This window comes from Schistocerca piceifrons, chromosome X (assembly GCF_021461385.2).
Source record: "Schistocerca piceifrons isolate TAMUIC-IGC-003096 chromosome X, iqSchPice1.1, whole genome shotgun sequence".
In the NCBI taxonomy this organism is placed as follows: Eukaryota; Metazoa; Arthropoda; class Insecta; order Orthoptera; family Acrididae; genus Schistocerca; species Schistocerca piceifrons.
Genome location: NC_060149.1, coordinates 276,247,950 through 276,268,284, shown reverse-complemented (window position 1 = coordinate 276,268,284; position 20,335 = coordinate 276,247,950). Strand labels below are relative to the sequence as shown.

At 40.1% G+C, this 20,335-nt stretch overlaps 1 protein-coding gene across 1 annotated transcript in view; it reads right to left on the bottom strand.

Annotated features, from left to right (window-relative positions):
* Positions 1-20,335, bottom strand: part of LOC124721570 (1,4-alpha-glucan-branching enzyme) — a 94,705-nt gene that overhangs the window by 55,220 nt on the left and 19,150 nt on the right. The window contains exons 4-5 of the mRNA XM_047246610.1: positions 14,381-14,509; positions 8,713-8,857 (exon numbers count right to left, since the gene is read on the bottom strand). Coding sequence (XP_047102566.1) covers positions 8,713-8,857; positions 14,381-14,509 — 274 coding nt within the window. The remainder of the gene's footprint in view (positions 1-8,712; positions 8,858-14,380; positions 14,510-20,335) is intronic.

Genomic DNA, 20,335 nt, shown 5'->3' with positions numbered 1-20,335 from the left:
CACACACACAGAGAGAGAGAGAGAGAGAGAGAGAGAGAGAGAGAGAGAGAGAGAGAGAGAGAGAGAGAGAGAGAGAGATATTCTAACACTGAAAAACAAAATAAGCCCTTAAGAAATAGCTAAAAACGTAATTAAAGGAATTCTGCTCTGCTGTGACAAGGACAGTGATCTTCACATCATCTTACAGAGTTCTCCAGTAACCTCTGTGGTAGGATTCCATATTTTGGAACAGAGTTTGAAAGCATTGGTGGCACTCATATATGGGATTTCATCAATCTTTGGCTTCCAGAAGGCCATTTATCAATTCATCAGCCATAAAATCAAATATTTAAATGAAAAAAAAAAAAAAAAATTATCAAATGTTGTACGAAAGTTCTTGTAGATTTTAAATACTTTCAGATTAAAGGAAACCACTCGCCGAAAAGCAGAAGTGCTGAGTTGTTGATAGGCATCCACAAAAGAAGAAAAACTTGCTAGCTTTCAGATTTATCCTTTGATGAGGTAGAGTAAACACACCCACACCCATGCCCACATGTGCCTCTGCACCTACGTTGTGCCAGCTACACTGACAGTGCCAATGCTGTTTCGTAGCGGGTGGGCTGGTTGTGGAGGGGGGGGGGGGGGTAGTGTTGAGGGAGAGCGAGGGGGAGGTAAGGAGAGGGAGGTAAGGAGAGGGACTGGGGATGGGTGGCTAAGAGGGAGGCCAGTTTGCCGGCTAGAGTGCTGGAGGGAGGGGTGGCAGGTACAGTTGTAGCGGTCGATGGGAAGTTGCACACGCTGAAGGCTACATCGGGATGTGAATTGGGAGGGGGTAATAGGATGGAGAAAGGAAAAACTGTTGAGTGGAAGGTGTGGGGACAGTGTGTTACCCGAGACTAAGACCAGGACGATTATCGGATTGGAGGATGAGTCCTAATGATAACTCCTATCTGTGTAGTTCAGAGAAACTGATGGTGGAGGGAAGAATCCAGGTGGCTCAGGCTGTGAAGCAGTTATTGAAGCTGAGCACGTTGTGCTCAGCTGCACGTTGTTGGGGGGGGGGGGGGGGTTGTTTGGGGAAGGAGACCAGACAGCGAGGTCATCGGTCTCATCGGATTAGGGAAGGATGGGGAAGGAAGTCGGCCGTGCCCTTTCAGAGGAACCATCCCAGCATTGGCCTGGAGTGATTTAGGGAAATCACGGAAAACCTAAATCAGGATGGCCGGACGCGGGATTGAACCGTCGTCCTCCCGAATGCGAGTCCAGTGTCTAACCACTGCGCCACCTCGCTCGGTGCATGTTGTGCTCAGCTGCATGTTGTGCTCAGCTGCATGTTGTGCTCAGCTGCATGTTGTGCTCAGCTGCATGTTGCGTAACCAGGTGGTCAACTTCTTTCCTGAAAATAGTTTGGTGGTGGCCATTCATCCTGATGGACAGCTAGTTGGTAGTCATACCAACATAGAAGGCTGTGCAGTGTTTGCAGCAGAGTTGGTATATGATATGGCTGCTTTCATAGGTTGCCTGGCTTCTGATAGGATAGGATAAACGTAAGACAGGACTGGAGTAGGCAGTGCTGGGTGGGTGGATTGGGCAGGTCTTACATCTTGGTCTGGAACAGGGATCATGTCCCAATGGCAAGGGATTGGGAGTAGGAGTGACTGGGATGGACTAGAACCATGTGTATGTTGGGTGGGCAATGGAACGCCACTTTAGGAGGGGTGGAAAGGATCCTGGGTAGGTCATCTCTCATTTCACAGCGGGACGAGAGATAATCAAAGCCCTAGTGAAAGATATGGTTCAGTTGTTCTAATCCATGGTGATAATGAGTGGCAAGAGGGGTGCTCCTTTGTAACTGATTCTTAGGGGTGGTGGCAGGATTGGGGAGCGTCAGGAAATGGAATGGGAAATTGTTTGTAGACTAGGTTTGAGAGGCATTGCCTGCCTGCAAAGGCCTTTGTGAGACCTTCAGCATACTGGGCAACGGAGTTCTTGTCACAGCAGATACATCATCCACATGGTGCTTGGCTGTGTGGGAGAGATTTTTTTCCGTAAACAGGTTGGCAAACACTGCATAGCATTTTATTTTGGTAATACAAACCAGCTGTCCACCAGGGTGAACAGCCACTGCCAAACTGTTGTCAACAACAAGGCAGAACATGCAGATGAGCACAAAATGCTCAGTTTCAATGGCTGCTTCACAACCCAAGTCATCCTAATCTTCATCATCTGCTTCTCTGAACTATGTAGATGGGAGTTGTCCCTTACAACACATCCCAATTCATGTCCCACATAGCCTTCAGTGTGTGCATTTCCCCACCGACTGCTACAACTATTCCTGCCACCCCCTCCTTCACGCATTTCTAGTTGGAAAAGTCGTCTCTCTCTTAGCCTCTAGCCACCCATGCCCAGTCCCTCTCCTTACCTCCCATCTTCCCCCTCCCTCTACCCACCCCACCCGACACTACCCCCCACCACAACCAGCCCACCTGACACACAATAGCATTGACACTATCAGTGTAGCTGGCACTGTGTGTGTGTGTACACACACACACGTGTGTGCTCTAACTCAAAGGCACCCATTGCTGACTCAACCCTTCTTTTTGGTGAGTGGTTACCTTTAATAAAAAAAAAAAAAAAATCAAATAAGATTTTCTGAGATTTTCATGGGAATCCAATTGTGTAAATGACAAATTGCGGAAGCTGAAATTCTATCCGCAGGAAGTATGATTATTGGCTAGATTACTTCATATATAACTTAATAGAAAGCAGACTTATGTTAGGTAACTCCACGAGTTTGTATTAGAAGTCATCTTCAGAAAGATGACAAGTCAATAATAAGTTGACTTCCATCACTGTAAAGGGATATCAGCAGGAAATATTGGATACACTGGGAGAAATGGTAATTATTAACCCCCCCCCCCCCCCCCCCCACCACCACCACCACCACCAAAGTAGTTACCAAATTTTCATACCAACTTGACCATGAAAATTTCTCCTAACAAGGAATGTCAAAACTGCTAATGCTTAACAGAAGCAGGCACTAATCAAGGTATGTCGGGAATTCCACTACACTTAAAGCACAACAAACCGATATCTATCTTAACACTATCATTCATCGCAGTGGAAGATGGCTTTATGATTACAATCAAAAGAGTGAAGAAGCTAGCACACTCAAGTCATATTAGTTGACCAGCACCAATGAAGGCTGCATTTGTGCCAGTCCCTGGGGAAAATTATTGTTTTTATTTTTTTTATTTGCTGTGGAATGCTTTATGAACATGAAGCCTCCATTAAGAACAGTTGTTAAAGCATTTTGAAGATCTTGTCTCCAATACCCTGAATTACATCCTTTTTGCTTTGTACTTGCACCATAACAATGCACATGCTCATACTGACAACAATGCCATCAACTACAATTTAAATTTCATGCGTATGTCATACTACTGAAGTGTAAGGTTCGTCTTTATATAAATGTTGTGGTTATGTACCCTTACATAAAATAATTACAAAAATGTTAAATCATCTGATTCTGTTGGTTACTTTTGGTTCCTGTAAATTGAGATGTGTGGCTTTTGAACATTTCGCAAAGAAAAACGTCTCATAGTGGCATGACATGCTGTACCATCCTGCTGAAAGCATAACTTCTCACTACCCATTTGATTCATTGGTTCAAAAACTGAACACGTAACTATCACATCACATCACATCACATCACATCACATCACATCACTATCATCTGGGGGTGAACTTTTTTTTAAGAATTTACCTTGGGCTTTATGTTCAGCAAATATGGCATATGACTTCTATTGCAGCAGTGGAAGAGAGATCAGAAACATAACAGTCCATAAAGATATGACAGGACACACAGTTTGATACCTAGAACCAACTGATCACTAGGAAAAATACGGAGCACTGCTTGGAATAATGCAGACAATGGTGTCACTGGTCTGAGGAACAGTGGATGGAATATATGTGGAGTGATGTATCACAGAACATTACTAGCACTTAGCTGGATGTGTGTGGACATGGTGAATGCCTGGCAAATACTACTTACCTGAACGTAATGTGGGTGGCACTGAAACAGGGTGGTGGCGTGACAGCCTTTAACTGTTTTCCATGGTTTAGGCAGAGATCATCAATTTTGATTGGTAACATAATGCATGTAGATATTCATTAAATATAATAGGAGTGTTCTGTATCACTACGTTTTTGTCCCCAAAGGAAGACCTTAATATCATGGTTCAAAGCAACTGAGGTGGACTTGTTAGCCATGGCCTACATTTATCAAATATATTTGACATGAAAGAGTGTGGGAAATCAATTTTCTCCAGGAAACTGATAACAGTTATTCACTATACTGCAGCAACAACAGAACATATTGGTCATTCAGTGTGACAGAAATCAAGGTAGAATAATCTCTGAAGATTAAATGCTGCCACAGTAACAGATGGTGGGCCTTCATATCATTAATTATATGGCTTATATCTCTGCATTGAGGAGCAATTTATGCCTCGATTCATGGCAATACACGTCTAGAGACTTTTGTCCTCATAGTTTGTTTCATGTAAAAACTTTTTTTTTGTACGTTACTGTTCCATGATTCTTATGATGGAACCCTCGACCTTTCCAACTAAGTTCCCCTACATAATATCATAAACCATTTACAGTAAAACCCCAATTTTACAGTCCTCCACTTCATATTTTACAGCTTTTTACAAGGTGTACAACTTTGCTTCAGCCGTTTGCCGATAGGTGGCTACAACAGTAAGTAGCGGTCGAAAGAAACAGATCGCAGATGTCAGGCAGTTAGCTTAGACCTCGGTCAACATAACCTCATTCAAACATTAGTCTATTTGTGCCTGTATCATAAAGCTGTTCTCGATTGAAAATGTCAGTTTACGAGCCTAATTCTCGTCATTTGCAGGAGATGTTACTGTTTTGTTTCAATATGAAGAAAAGAGTGGCCGGGTCTCATCGAATGCTCTCAAGTACGTATGGTAAGGACGCTATTAGTGAAAGAATGTGTTGTGAGCGGTTTCAATGCTTCAAGAACGGTGATTTTAACGTCTTAGATCGACACAGTGGTGAAAGAGAGAATGTTTTCAAAGATGCAGAATTGGAGACATTGCTGAGTGAATACTCAGCGTCAAACTCGAGAAGAATTGGCACGATTAGTGGGAGTGACACAGCAAGCCATTTCAAAACGCCTTAAGGCTATGGGCATGATTCAGAAAGAAGGAATTTGAGTCCTGTGCGAGCTGAAATAAAGAGACGTTGAATGGCGTTTGTGTGTTTGTGAAGAGTTGCTTCAGAGGCAAAAATGAAAGGGATTTCTGCATCGCATTGTGACCGAGGATGAAAAATGGGTTCATTATGATAACCCTTGTAGTAACCAAAACCAACTGCGGAAACGCCTTGGGCTGCAGATCGGAGCTGCCAGGCGGGGAAGCCGGCGGTGGTGGAGCACGCACCACAGGGTAAACACAGGACGAGTCAGACGACAGACCAACGACAGCTGACAAAAACCGACCACGACCGACTATGACCAACACAACAAGGAAGAGATAAACAACGGAGGCTTGTGGAAACCACAACACCAAACACCAACAGTAAATCCACTCAGAACCAGAGCCAGGCAAAGGTCAACAACGAGCAATGACCAGAGCGCAGTACTGCCGAGATAGAAACGAAATCCAGAGCGAGTACCAGACTGGCTGGACTAGGGCAGAGCGGGTCCCTATATACGAAACCGGAGGGAGTGGCTATTGGCCGCTGTCTGCACGTGGCGTAGCGGTGGTGCCCTCGCTGCGCGGAATAGCCGCCGCGGAGGCGGAGCCCTCTATGGGCTGACCACGTCCATTTGTTCTGGCGCGTGTTCGACTTCCGCGGCGGAAGATACTAGAACCCTAAACACAAAAAAATCAGGGGGATATCCCAGCCATGCTTCCACGCCGATGGCCAAACCAAATATTCACAGCTCCAAGATCATGCTCTGCATTTGGTGGGTCCAGCTCGGCGTCGTGTACTATGAGGTGTTAAAACAAAGTGAAACAATCACAGGTGCTCGTCATCGAACACAATTAATGTGTCTGAGCAGAGTACTAAAAGACAAACGGCTGCAATACAGTGAGAGGCACAATAAAGTGATTTTGCAGCATGACAAGGCTCGACCCCACATTGCAAAAGAGGTCAAAACGTACTTGGAAACATTAAAATGGGAAGTCCTAGCCCACTTGCCATATTCTCCAGACATTGCTCCCTCTGACTATCACCTGTTTAGATCAATGGCGCATAGCCTGGCTGATCAACACTTCCGATCTCATGAAGAAGTCACAAACTGGATCGACTCGTGGATTGCTTCAAAAGATGAACAATTTTTTCGACGCGGGATTCGTACACTGCCCGAAAGGTGGGATAAAGTAGTGGCCAGTGATGGAAAATACTTTGAATGATAAATCTGTAACCTATTTGTCTCATTAAAGCCTCAAATGTTGGGGAAAAAATGGAGGAAGCAAAGTTGTACGCGTGGTATGTTCATTTTTGTCAGTTCGAACAGAAGTCCTATTGTCTCAGCACAATGCTTTCCCATAATTAATGATTCTGTTACAATATTTCCTCCATTTTAAGTTTTCTTTGACATTATCATGGCCTTTAACAGTGATTTTCATACAGATTTCTGCTAAAAGCCTTAGGTTGGTACGACCTGAAGTAAATATTCCTCCTCAAGATGTTCTATAACATGATTTCTGTCCTCTTTCTCATCCAGGATGTCCCTGAACCAAGTGACCACCTTGTTGGCAACAAGCTGTAGATTTCATGCCGATTGTTGTCTGTTTATGAAGGCTGTCAACTTTAGTGCTTTCATCAAATTGTATCACACATTGTGTCACACGTTTTGTCATGATTTTATAATGATTATCTGTAGTAAGTCTCACATTAGGACAGAAATACCTTTTTAAAGTAGTTTCATGAAAGACTTGCTTCTGTGGTTTATTTACACCATTGGACATGATCAGAATGAAGAGGGGAAACCTACATGTACGTGTCACCACTCAGCCACTGTCTTTGTGATTATCTCTAAGGCAGTGGTTGAGTGTTACCGTACACAAACATGCATTCACTTTTTTTTTTCAGATAGTGTACAATTGTGAAAATAAATCATGGAAGCAAAAGCATTTCATGGAAACACATTAAAAAGATATTCATGTCCTAATGTGTGAAATACACCAAAGCTGGCAGTCTTTGTAAACAGAACAATAGGCATGAAATCTACAGCTTCTTGTGTTTCCTATTCTTTCCTGTATTTTAAATTTTCCTGCATTTTATACTTTTTTGAATCAGTCCACTGAAAAGCGTAAATAGGAGGTTTTACTCTATCCAGTGACAGGTAATTTCAAACAATTGCTACCTCTTTAATAACTGATAGCCCACAGAATATCACTTGCAAATTCTGAATTTCTTTTATGTTGATGTTCTTTTTTTCTGATGAAATTGGTTAGATACAAGATGAAATGATTGCAGGGAAAGAATTACTACTCATTTTATGAATGACACTAAATGTTAGCAACTGGAGTATATTTAAATACACCCCCCCCCCCCCCCGCCTTTTCAATAATTCGATACTGAAAACATTTATGTACTATTGTCTAATTATGATGCAAAAGTGTCTACTTTAATAGTCATAATTAATTAATGTAGTCATTTGTTTAATACCCAAGTCATGTTACTTAATGTTTATCATTTCTACTTTTGTTTGTAAGACGAATACTGTTCCTCTCTAAGGCACATATCTATAAATGCCACTGACATTTGAATATCATATCACAGGAGTTACCAGGTTGCAAGCTCAGGATTATGCCTGTGAAACAAGTAATAAAAGCAAAAGTCATAGCTCTTTCTCTATAGAGAAACTAAATTTCATTTACAGAGAAAAGTGTCATATTAAAAACATCAAATTGGAGTTACTGTATCGCATAACTTACCAATGAATTTGTTGCATTTTATGATACTCTTCCTACTAGCCTATTTAAATTTTTATTCTTGTTCATATTACTCTCATACAAATTAGTTTGTCTAAACAATGACCCTAAACTCCTACCATGAAGGAAAATACACTCATGTTCAGAAAAAACAGAACACCTTGATGACTAGAGATAGGACGTTCATATTCACAGGAAATGTACATTAGTATGTTCTGCAGAAACGATTAGCATTTCAGTCACCTCAGCTCAGCATATGTCCTGTTGCCTAGTAGGAACATGGTCCATCATGGGCCCTGATAACACGTTACAGGCGTGATGGAATCGACGTGTATAAAGGTACAAATGGCATCCTGTGGTATAGGCATCCATGCTGCATTCACCTAGTTCAAAAGTTCACCTGTGGTAGTTCACGTTGAGTCACAGCGCTGCACCTGTCATTTCACCATATCCCACACATTTTCGATTAGCGACAAGTCTGGAGCTGCAAGCACATTTTACTGGTAGGTGATGTTGCACTACAATATCGATGCTGGCCTTGAATCCGCAGGTCAAAATGGTTCAAATGTTAATCACTTCTGCAGAACATACTAATGTACATGTCCTGCGAATATGAATGTCCTACCTCTAGTGATTCAAGGGGCCCTGGGATTTATTTATGTCTTTATTTTTTTAAACATGAGTCTACTTCAACACTAATTCATAAAATTTTGCCAACAGAGAAATGGAGAAAGGTATTATTACAAATACTTACCATTTTTGACAATGCGAGGTATCACATTATTAATAAATTCTTTGTATGTTCCAACTCTAGGTTCTTCCGTAGCTATGCCAACATGACACTCATAAATTCTCATACTCTCTGGCCTTTTTGGTTCAGGATGCTTGAAGTGGTACCTCTGCAACAATTAATTCACAAGGTATATTTCTGGGTCTTGCATTACTTGCCAAACAAAACATAACAACTAACTTTAGTAATGTTTATGGGATTGTTTTAAAAAACTGTCATACAAAAATTTAAATCTTGCACAAACCCAAGAAGAAAATAAGGAAATCTCCCCATTATAACTTTTGTTGCTATTTCATTAGAAATACATCAATCAACAACATAAAAAAAGGCTATGAATATCTGGGTGCTTTGCTCAACATTTTCCTCATGAATCACTGTCAGATATGTCTTAAAGCTGAGTTTTCACTTCTGTTAACAGTGTTACAAGAGGAAATATGTTACACTGAATCACAGTTCCTGTTATAAAATGTTTCATTTATTAATTGAAATTCTCCTTTTGTCAGTTTCACCTTCTTCAAGGTTTCTATGGGTTTCAGCAATGCTGGATCTTCCTTCTGTTGAGTAGCAGTGCCATTTAATATAGTGATGGCCGAGATTTCGTCCACATGGCCGCGTTCTGCAAAGGGATTTTTTGAAAGGCACTCGGCACACTCTTGTTACAGTCATGTCATAACCACAATCACGAACACCAATGTACAGCCAGAATAAACCTGAACGCCTGGACAGAGTGTGCTGCTGTTTATACAAACATCGGCTATGCCAGAGTATCAAAACATTATAATCATAGAAAATTTTAAGAACCTTCTGGTTAAATAACAAATAATAGCTGATAGTCAGGTCTGAACTGGTGACCTGCAGCATGCCAGACAGTGACGCTATCCACTATGCCACACTGCATGCAGATCATCTAGTGGCATCACTACCTCTTCTGGAGAAAAGTTCTCATTTAAGCCCAACTACAGGACTGTTGATCTAGATCTTGTCAGTCTGAGATCAACTATTGTGTCTCATACATGTAAACGATCTCCTGTCTAATACACAACAAGCTGAAGTGGTTCTTTTTGCAGATGACAATACTACTGTAATCAATCCAAGCATACATGCAGAAACAGAAGAAATGGGAAACAAAGTTCTTAAAAGTATCATTGACTGGTTTTTTGCAAATGGTGTTGCCCTCAATTTTTTTTTAAATAAAAAATGTATTCAGTTCTGCACATGTAAAGGTACTATACCAACGATAAGTGTAACACATGGTGAGAAATTATAAATATTGTGGAATCTATTAATGAGAATTTAAACTGGAAAAAACATATTTTGGAGCTCAGGAAGCAACTTAGTTCTGCCACTTCTGCACTTAAAATGATTGCAATCTTGGGGGGAGAGAAATCAATAAGATGGCTTATTTTGCATATTATTCAATAATGTCATACTGAATAATGTTCTGGGGTAACTCATCTTTAAGAAAAAGTCTTCATTGAGCAAAAACGTATTGTAATAATAATATGTGGTGCTCACCCATGATCACCTTTTAGACATCTGTTTAAGGAGGTGGTCATTCTGACCACCACTTCACAGTATATTTATTTCCCCATGAAGTTTGCTGTACATAATCCACTGCAGTTCAAAAGGAACAATGCTGCATATAATTACAATACCACAATGAAAATAGACATGTATTACTCCACAATACAGTTGTCTTAAGCACAAAAAGGTGTGCACAATGCTGCAACAAAAATTTGTGATCACTTACCCAGTGATATAAAATCTATCACAGACATTAAAGTAAAATTTGAAAAGCAACAGAGGAAGTTTCTCCCCAACAAACCCTATTTCACAGACGAATTTCTATTCGTGTAATGATTAATGTGTAAAAGTTAGTGCATAAGGCTTACTAACTCACAGCATCTGTATATCTTTTTCTTTCTTTTTTACCCTTTTTTTAACCCTAGAAATGTTCAGAATTTAACCATATTTACAAATTAATTTGTGATGTGAATGTAAAATGACTCATTCCACATCATTACGAACTATTGTGCAAAATGATCCATGGAACATGAAACTAATGGTCCTCTGCATAGCGGCACTGGTGGATGTTCGTTTTTGAGTCATGTTGTCACATTCTCTTCACTATGATGAGTATCGAAGGCAGCCCCTCCCATTGAAGCTTCACAATCACCTGGTAGACCTTTAGAATCCTTTAACAAGAAGCCCCCATCGTTGATCTGTGTAAGGCTTCATATGGAGGACATGGTCGACGCCTCTGTGCTTTCATCTTTTTGATGAAAGGTCATAATGCTCGCCTTCATGTGTGACACCTGACCAGTGATGAAGGACATGATATGCCTCAAAGCAGTGCTTTAGTAACTTTCCTGGTAGCCCCACTTTCTGCACAGAGGTAAAAATCCGTACCAAGTCTCCCAGGCTCTCTCTCATTGTCCAGTGCTTGGCATTATAGTGCTCCCAGTTTCTCTCTCTCTCAGGCATCGAGGGTCAGTATGCAAGCCAGTTGCTTGTTTCTTCAGTCCTAGTGATGAGGTGTTTCACAGAGTCATCCTGATTATTGTCCAGTTGAAACACAAATAATCTATCCATTGCTATTTCAGCATTGCAACTGTGGTGCAGAAAGAGCAGCGTGAAGATGGCAGTGTCTTGCTTCTCTGTGTTGTGTATATATGTCATGATGTGCAGTATTATATAGTAATCTCTCTATTTGATATACATACATTGTAAGCATACCTGCCAATGTCTTATTAAAGTGTTCTGTGAGGTCATTTATCTGTAGATGGTAGGCAGGAATGCTCTCGATATATGCTGATATCTAACAGAGAGATTGGGATAGAATACTGTCTGTCATGACATTAGTATACAACATCGTAAAGCACTCCTTCTACAATGTTCCATTTATTAACTGAAATTTTCCTTTGATCAGTTCCTCCTCTTTCATGTCTTCTATGGTTTTCAGCAATTCTGGATCTTCCCTCAGTTCAGCAGCAATGTCATTTAATGTACAAATGACAGACTTTGTCCATGCTGTGTGTTCCACTAAAAGATTCCTTGAAAGGCAGTCAGCCTCCCTATGTTTGAATCCACTTTTGTATACCACTGTGTGGAATTTTCTAAACTGTTCAACTGATGCCATAAATCCAGTTTCTGTATTTCTTTTAAAACAAATGATTGATTAAACTGGACTGTAATCTAGCCCAGGAGTTTGGTCTCAGAGTTTACCCGTGCTAGGTAAATATTAATAAGTCAGAACCACATCCTCATCCTACAGTGTTTAATATGTAAGCACAATCTACAACCAGCACTGACATTAACTGCTTCTCAGTAATGCATTTACGATCAGCTCTCAATAAATTTTACTCAAGCAGTATGATAATATTGTAACAATATGAAACTAAATTTAAGTTTATGACAGTGGAAAATTCTGAATGGAGCAAAAACTACGACATGGGCTAGGTAATAAAAAGACTGGTATAAGACGAAACCCATAAAGGTGTCAATGGGTAGCTGACTGTTTCAGGTGCATAGCCAACAAATATACAGTGTTATTGTTCAACTATCATCCTACTAAAGTTTTAGGCAGCCGTTGCCTTTCTTACATCTTTGAAAAGGAAATATGGTGTTTAAAAAACTGCCTTCTACAAAACAATGTTTTCCATTATTGTTTACTTACACATGTTTTGATACTAATGCATCACTTTCTGTAGGTCTTTATTATTTCTGTAAAAGTATCACACAAATTTTTGATTGCATTTATATTTCGTCCTAAAACTATAGCATTTATTCTATTGTGAAGGAACATCATGTAAAGCTTGGTTTTACAGGGTGGCCTGCTGTTATGCACTTCATCACTTGACAGCATCTCGTCTCATAAGTAGTCAGTAGTCAGAAATAGTATATTTGACCAAGTAGTAATTGTTTTTGTATACATTTTTTCCCAACAAGAACAAATTGATCATCATGTACTTTTGTTTATTGTCATACAGTGCAGTCTTAGCATGCTTTGGGGGATGTAATTTCGCACACTGTGTATTCACACCTTTTGCTACTTCACTGTTTTTCTGTGTAACAAATTTTCAATAACGAAACAAATTTACTAAGAATTATAGTGTCACACTCGTCAAGAAGTGTCACTCTATTGTTCAGTGTGTCTTTTCCAGTATGGACCTAATGAGGAATAAGTGAGAGTTTGAAAATGGATGTTGGAAGATAAACAGTTCGGCAACTGATGTGTTAAGTATGTGGCACACTGGATCAACACATATCACTGAATATGGTGTCAAGTGGTAGCAGGATAACTAGACATTTTTATGATCAACAATTTACCTCTAAGTGTATAATGTTAACTGTTGTGTATGTGCTAATCAAGAAGAGAGATTTGGAAAGTGGAGTGTTACTGGAGCGCATTTTCTGTATCAGGTATATGAATTTTAGAAAGCACATAGCAGGCTTGCAAGATTTGTTTGGAAGAATACATGGGGGATTATGACAAGATTAAGAGAACTATCTGATCAGTCTTCAAAGAAGTTCACTGTCTGCTGACCCTCTTGAAACTGATCATCATCATGCATGATAGCAGCAGCATCCCTGGTTATCGCAATGCTATGGTCACTAATGTATGCATGAATGACGTTTGATTCAACAGTACTTACATTACAAGCAGACGTGAAGCACCCTGAATATACAGTCGGATGTCAATGGAACTTCGTATACACGCTCACCATTGGTGGGTATGTAAAAGATTATAGATGCAATTCTCTGTGACAGGTAGAATGGCCATCAGAGTTCATTAGTGTTGTATGTGTTTAGTGTTGTTACCAGTCTGGTAAGTTATATGTGGGGCACGAACAGAATCAGACGTTGAGTGATTAGTGTGAAGGAAACAGATGCCATCTACTTTGTTATCAGTACCTGACAGTTTGATAGGGGCCTCATTGTGGGTCTTCATGTGGCCAGGTGGTCAAATCGTGCAATATACAGATTTGTGAGGCATTCAGTTGTGACAGTGGCCTAATCTCACACTGCATGGGAATGTGAGGGCAGGCATACTCATTATCAAGGTTCTGGTCGACCAAAACCGACGACCATATGGGAGGACCATCATATTGTGCATGGAACGTGGGGGACCAGCTTGGACGTCAACACTGTCCCAGTGCCAGATACAACAGTTGTGGGTCATTTTGCCTCAGGAGATGATATGTCTTTATGACACCCTTCCCAACTGAATCAGTGCATTCAGTCAGGACAGAGGGGGTGCAACATCATACTCAAAAGTGGGTTCATATTTCCAAATTTTTGTAAATCGGACTGGCTTTCTTCATCATTGAAATGACATCACATACCCACTATCTCAAAGTTTTATTTTGTCTCTGTCTCTTCCAGGTGCTCCACTTTGTTTGTCATACAGTGTATAAAATACAATTGTCCAACTGCTGCCCCTGCCACTGCCACTACAACCACCTACTCAAGTCCTGTCACTGACGCATTCTATTTCATTAGCAGAACAGTGAAAATTCAGCATTAAGGCCATACGGTGGAAATACAAAGCTGTAGCAGAATATGTCAATGAAGCTCTTTGGAGCAAGTACACAAGAAATATAAATATCTGGAAATGTAACACTAATCATACCTGATCTTTGGGAGGATTCCACAATCTTTGTTTGAATGTGTAGCCTTCTGACTTTGGCGGCTGTAAGACGTATGGTGCCCAAGGTGAAAGTCTGTCCACACTCTCCCCAGAATGTGTTTTTACAATTATCTGAAGAGAGAAAAAATTTGAATATAAATAATTCAGAAGTTTAAAACAAAACAAGTATTATTTACACAACTTATCATCAGGTAATTAGGTTTCTGTATATAACATTTTGTGGCTAAAATCCAGATCATTGGCACTATCAACCAGGGTATTTTTCCTGTACAGTATACGGGATCACAATGTATCAGATTTGTGTAGCCTGTGGGGAATCGCTAAACTGCTTCTCTGCATTTACATCCGTATCTCCAAATCTGTATATAAAAGTGTTATGCAACTTTCATGATCTGGAAGTATTGTGTAAATAAAGTCACATGTCGACTGACTATAGTTTTCTCACATTTTCCAGAGGAGAAACTCGGGATAACATCAGACACAGAAACTTTTGGAATCTGGGACATCTGAAATAATTCAATAGGACTTACACATTGATTTTGAGGGATTAAATAGTGTAACTACTCCACATTGTAATGTACAACACAAACTCTACATTAAGTCATTTAAGCACTGCGACCTTCAGCTCACTTGTATTCATTATCATAATTTATCAGTTTATTGTATATCCGACTGAAGTAATATTTAAATAGAGAGTAGAAGAATAATTGTTCAATTACATAACAAGTGCATAGTTGACATCTAGTGAGGAAGTTTATCAACGAAGCTTGTCCAGTGCTGCCACCTGTTACTGGCACTACAATTAGGACTAAACATGAGAAAAGATATTGAAACTACTGATTGCCTTTCTAAACTGAAATGCAAACAAGGAACATAACATTCTAACGCTATGTACACACTACAGTAATAAAATAAGTTTGTTTTAAAATCTTACACCCAAGGAGGAGATAATATGTTAGCAGTGATGTGGAATACACAGCATTAACTGTGTGAAGCGGGCGATCCTGAAGGTAAAAATACAGTATCGAGGGAAGACTTTCAGACATGACGTCTGAAAGTTTCACATTCTACACAGTAATGCAGTTCCAGTGCTTGACTGCTACTGATCAAGTTAGTGGCATTTTTAGGTGACACTGTGCAATGGACTTGTTTCTCGGAACAATTCGAATCCTCTGTCAATGCAGACCTGAACTTGCCTATCAGCAAACATGTTTCTTCGAGAGTATTTGGGCAGAAACCCAACCATTTGGTACATGACATTGGTGTAGCTGCAGCTGCCAATGAATAAATTCAGGAAATTCAACATGCATACTATGGTGACTGAATTATTCAAGAACATCTTGACTATCTGGAAGATGTCACATCTGTGGTGTCTGATTCCCCTGAATCTTTAACTTATCATTTACAGAACACAATAAGTGAATGCAAGCTCTGCAGGCACTACAGGAAGACAGAGGCTTGTGGTCGATTCTTACTTCCAGAGGTATTTCACATATTCCTGGAAGATGTATAGTGACACTGCATAATTCATATAAAATGGGAACAATTGTCAGAAGGTAACATTCTGAAACTGATGGAATTCTTGTTAGAAGAGGTTGATGGGGGACCAACAGTGCAAAAGATTCTTGGGGAAACTTTCAGACCAACTGACATTGTACAGTCGACTCTAACCTTCAATGTTCGATGTAAGTCAGGACATACAGTTAGGAGGTCAGTGTGAAAGGCAGAAACCTACTGTTTGTCTTGCGAACAGTATTGTCACTGGGTGCATGATTGTGAGGTAATGTGAATACGTAGTAGGGCCACAGGTGTACGTACATGTAAGTAGACTTCCACAGTGTGTTTTAGATTATGGTAGCCAGTCTTCCTTCATCATCAGCAAAATAGTGATTGACAATTCAAAACTACAAGCTTTTGTAAATTGCCCGCTGGGAGTCAATGCTCCTTTCGATTCTTCTTTCACTATGTTACACAACATTGGCTGCTCCACATGACACTGAGAGGTGCATGGAACATGCTCACTTTACAGTTACCGCAGTCAAAAGTTTTCATTCACTTTCAGCACATCTGTCAGTAACTCAAGAGCTGAAAAGACAACATAGTAAAAGCTTACAACTGACCGATCTCACAGAAGGATAAAATGATCTCTCCACTGAGGTACAAAATGAAGCGGATCACCACTAGAAAATTGTAAAAAGATACTGTGTCAATATGCATCTCCTCATCACTGGCTTTATTGCCTCCGAAATTTGGATGGATCCTTAGCAGAAGCCACCCAAGGATTTCCGTAAATCATACTGTCATTAATCTCATCAAACCTGCTGTTCAATCTATCACTTGACAATGCAGTCCAAAATTTCTGGTCTTATAGACAACAGGAATATGCAACAATCCGGATGAATCAATGAGAGTGAAAAATTCAGCACTTCATGAGGAATTTCACATTTTACTGAGGACCAGTAAAGAATAGTCTGTCTCCCATGAAAATTGACAGCTGTTGTTCTAAATAACAGCTGTAACACTAAAATACACTTTGTCACTGCAGAGACCTTTGGAGAAGAACAACGTCCTCCATGTCGCCTATGAGAGACAGATGTCAAATTATATCCGAAACGGACACGTTCAACTGCCCCCCCCCCCCCCAAAGAGTTTAGCTGACCTCTTATTTGTCCCACCAGATAGTGAAGACAGAGAGACATGGAAGCACCATGTGACGAGACACATTCAACCCATCTCTGTACAAATAAGGCACTCCCTTACAGTAGAAGAAATGGCAGCAGCTAGACATTATTGTATAATGGCTGTACAAGAACACTGCCCTTGCTATCCACCTCATTTATGCCACACTAATCATAGAGGAATAACAACCACTTATCCTGGACATAGGCTTTTAATCCTACATACTCACCTCTGTTTACATCATCTTTGGATTAGAATTGTGCTTTCAGAGCTTTATTCCTCCTCCTGAATACTTCATGTCCAGCATGCCATAAAGGAGGTCATACATCACTGTCTACCATGTAAAATAGCACATGGTATCACTGATCAAGAAATAAAAGCATCACTGCCAGTTGACTAGATACCAACACACAGACAATTCCCAAACAGTGGTGTTGGTTTTCCTGGGCTTTTGTATGGCAGAGTAGGAAGTATCACAGCCAAATCCTATACTGTCCTGTTTATCTGTACTGTGACAAGAGCCACTCACCTAGAGCTAGTACACAATGCACCAATGGACCAACTTTTGTTGCCACTACAAAGATTCATTGGCAGACATGGCATTCCACACACCATCTATGCCCAAGCATTCCACACTACAAACAAACAGATAACAGAACTGTAGACGGTTGTCTAAGCTGGTTGGGAGGATGATGGGAAAGAATGACTAATTCAACCAAAAGATATCCCTGAAAAATGCTCGGTTGCTCCAGCATGAACAATGAATAGCTAAAGATTGAGCTCGTGAATACCGAAGCCACCCTCAACTCGAGGCCAATTGCCCAAAATCAAGGAGGAGGAGATTAGCGTTTAACATCCCGTTGACAACGAGGTCATTATAGACGGAGCACAGGCTCGGATTAGGGAAGGATGGGTAAGGAAATCGGTCGTGCCCTTTTCAAAGGAACCATCCCAGCATTTGCCTGAATCGATTTAGGGAAATCATGGAAAACCTAAATCTGGATGGCCAGACGCGGGTTTGAACCGTCGTCCTCCCGAATGCTAGTAAAGTGTGCTAACCACTGCACCACCTCGCTCGGTCACAAAATCAAGACTAAGGGCTCTCTCCAGCATAATTCCTCAGGAGAGAGACTCTTGACATTGCCAGCAGGACACAAGCTACCAATCTTAACAGACTTGGTGAGGGAATTCAGGCTCTGTTTGACATCACAGATTCAACATTTTTTCTACTCATCTTTAAGTTTTGGGTAACAGACTTATTTGTAGAGTAGCCTGAGCTATATCTTAGGTTGAAAACTGATAGTTTGGTAGTGGGTTGGGAATGCCAAAAATGTGATGATATGCAAGAAGCCAGCTACATTTCCTGGGCAGTTCAAGTAGCTATACTTGAGACCATCAGTAATCACAGGTAGTGTACATCTCCCATTACTTTGTGCTATCTCAGCAATACATCATACTCCTCATACTGATTTTCACTGTTAAGGCAGTTAATTTGTTGAGTTTTGTGACTAAAATCAACATTTCACTGAATACACTGCACATTCCTTCTTTATAATGAAGTCAGGATTTGACACCACAGCTTCCACTGATTGTGATGAAACGTGGTGTCACAATCCACTGCTCTCCCAGTGGCTTCTTACAACCAACTGCTGATCATCATTGCTTACTCATCATACTTCAAGCCAAGTGCTCCCAAACTCTTCCATTGAACACACAAATAATGGTATGGGACACCCATTTTATCAATGCAGCATTATTTGTAGGTGACTTTATTACATATTCAGAGAATTAACAATTTTGAACAGAGGAAACAAGCCAAAAATTTTTTTTTACAACTACTTCATGAAAAATTATAGCAACCTGACTATGGTGATGTGCGAAACTGATTCACAGCACCTTTATTAGCGTGTCACCCTATAACACACATTTCTGCATCGCCATCACCATCACCATCATGAACTTGGTACTAATGATTATTTTCAAAAATATTCAATTTTTTCCCTCCAGTAAGTACAGTGCGATATTCGTTCGGACAAGAAAGCACACCTCATACACACATGACCGCCAACTCTGGCAGCTTGGACCAGAATGCATTCTAATCCAAGTTGCTGGAGTTGGTGGTCATGTGTGCATGAGGTGTGCTTGCTTGTCCGAACGAATGGTGTGTGTGTGTGTGTGTGTGTGTGTGTGTGTGTGTGTGTGTGTGTGTGTGTGTGTGTGTGTGTGTGTGTGTTTTTCTCTTTTTCAGATAAAGTCTGTGGCTGAAAGCTTGTAAGTGTCGTAACTGTGCCTGTCTGCAACTTAACGTGTAATCTTTATGGTAAGTAGCAATATGTCATTTTCTACATTTTTGATATTCCTGCCTGACATTTCTATTGCTTGATACTTGATATAATTGTTTATTCTACCAATATGACCTCAAATATTTCCTTTGTGTTAAGAAATGATTATTTCTACAACAGTTAAGCTATACAAGTGCAAAATTCTGAAGAGAACTAGTCAATGCCAGGTTACCAACGAGCACATAAAATCTCTAAAATATAGACCAGCTCTACAGTGGTTGTTTTATGGTGATATTTACGTACTGAGATGATAATATGGATACCATTGGTGCTGATAAAACATTACATGGTTACAAGAAAATAAGTTGCTGGAAATACTCTTGTAACCCTAGGACTGTTAAGATTAGTGTAATTCATTACAGGCAGTAAGCTCAGTCAACACTGAGAAGAGGGGTAGAGAGATACAGCAGGATATGTCATGGAATACATGTAGCACAGTGCAACCATTTTTTGCTATCTCTGTCATATTAGAATATATAAACAGTAAACAACATTGAATAATCCTAAATAACTCAGTGCAGTATATTTTTACTTTAAAATTTACCACCAGGTGCATGGTGCACGAAAAATGTAGAAGTAAAAGAGATATGCTATCTAACTTTCTGTATTATTAGTTCTGAACGCTATGTAGTTTGTTTCTTTTACTTTTTAGTGTGTCTATCGGCAGTCCTGCACATTTCAGTTCCTGGATGTAAGTACTGTGTAGAAAGTCTGCTTAATTATTTATTAGTTTTTACAACTGAATTTTCCTTTGGCTCAATAAAAGTAATTACCAAAGTTAGTTTCATGTTCCATGGATCATTTTGCAATACAGATTGCAATGATGCGGGATGTATGATTATACATTCACATCGCTAATTAATTTGTACATGTGGTTACAGTATGAACATTTCTAATTTTTTTTAAAAAAATAAAA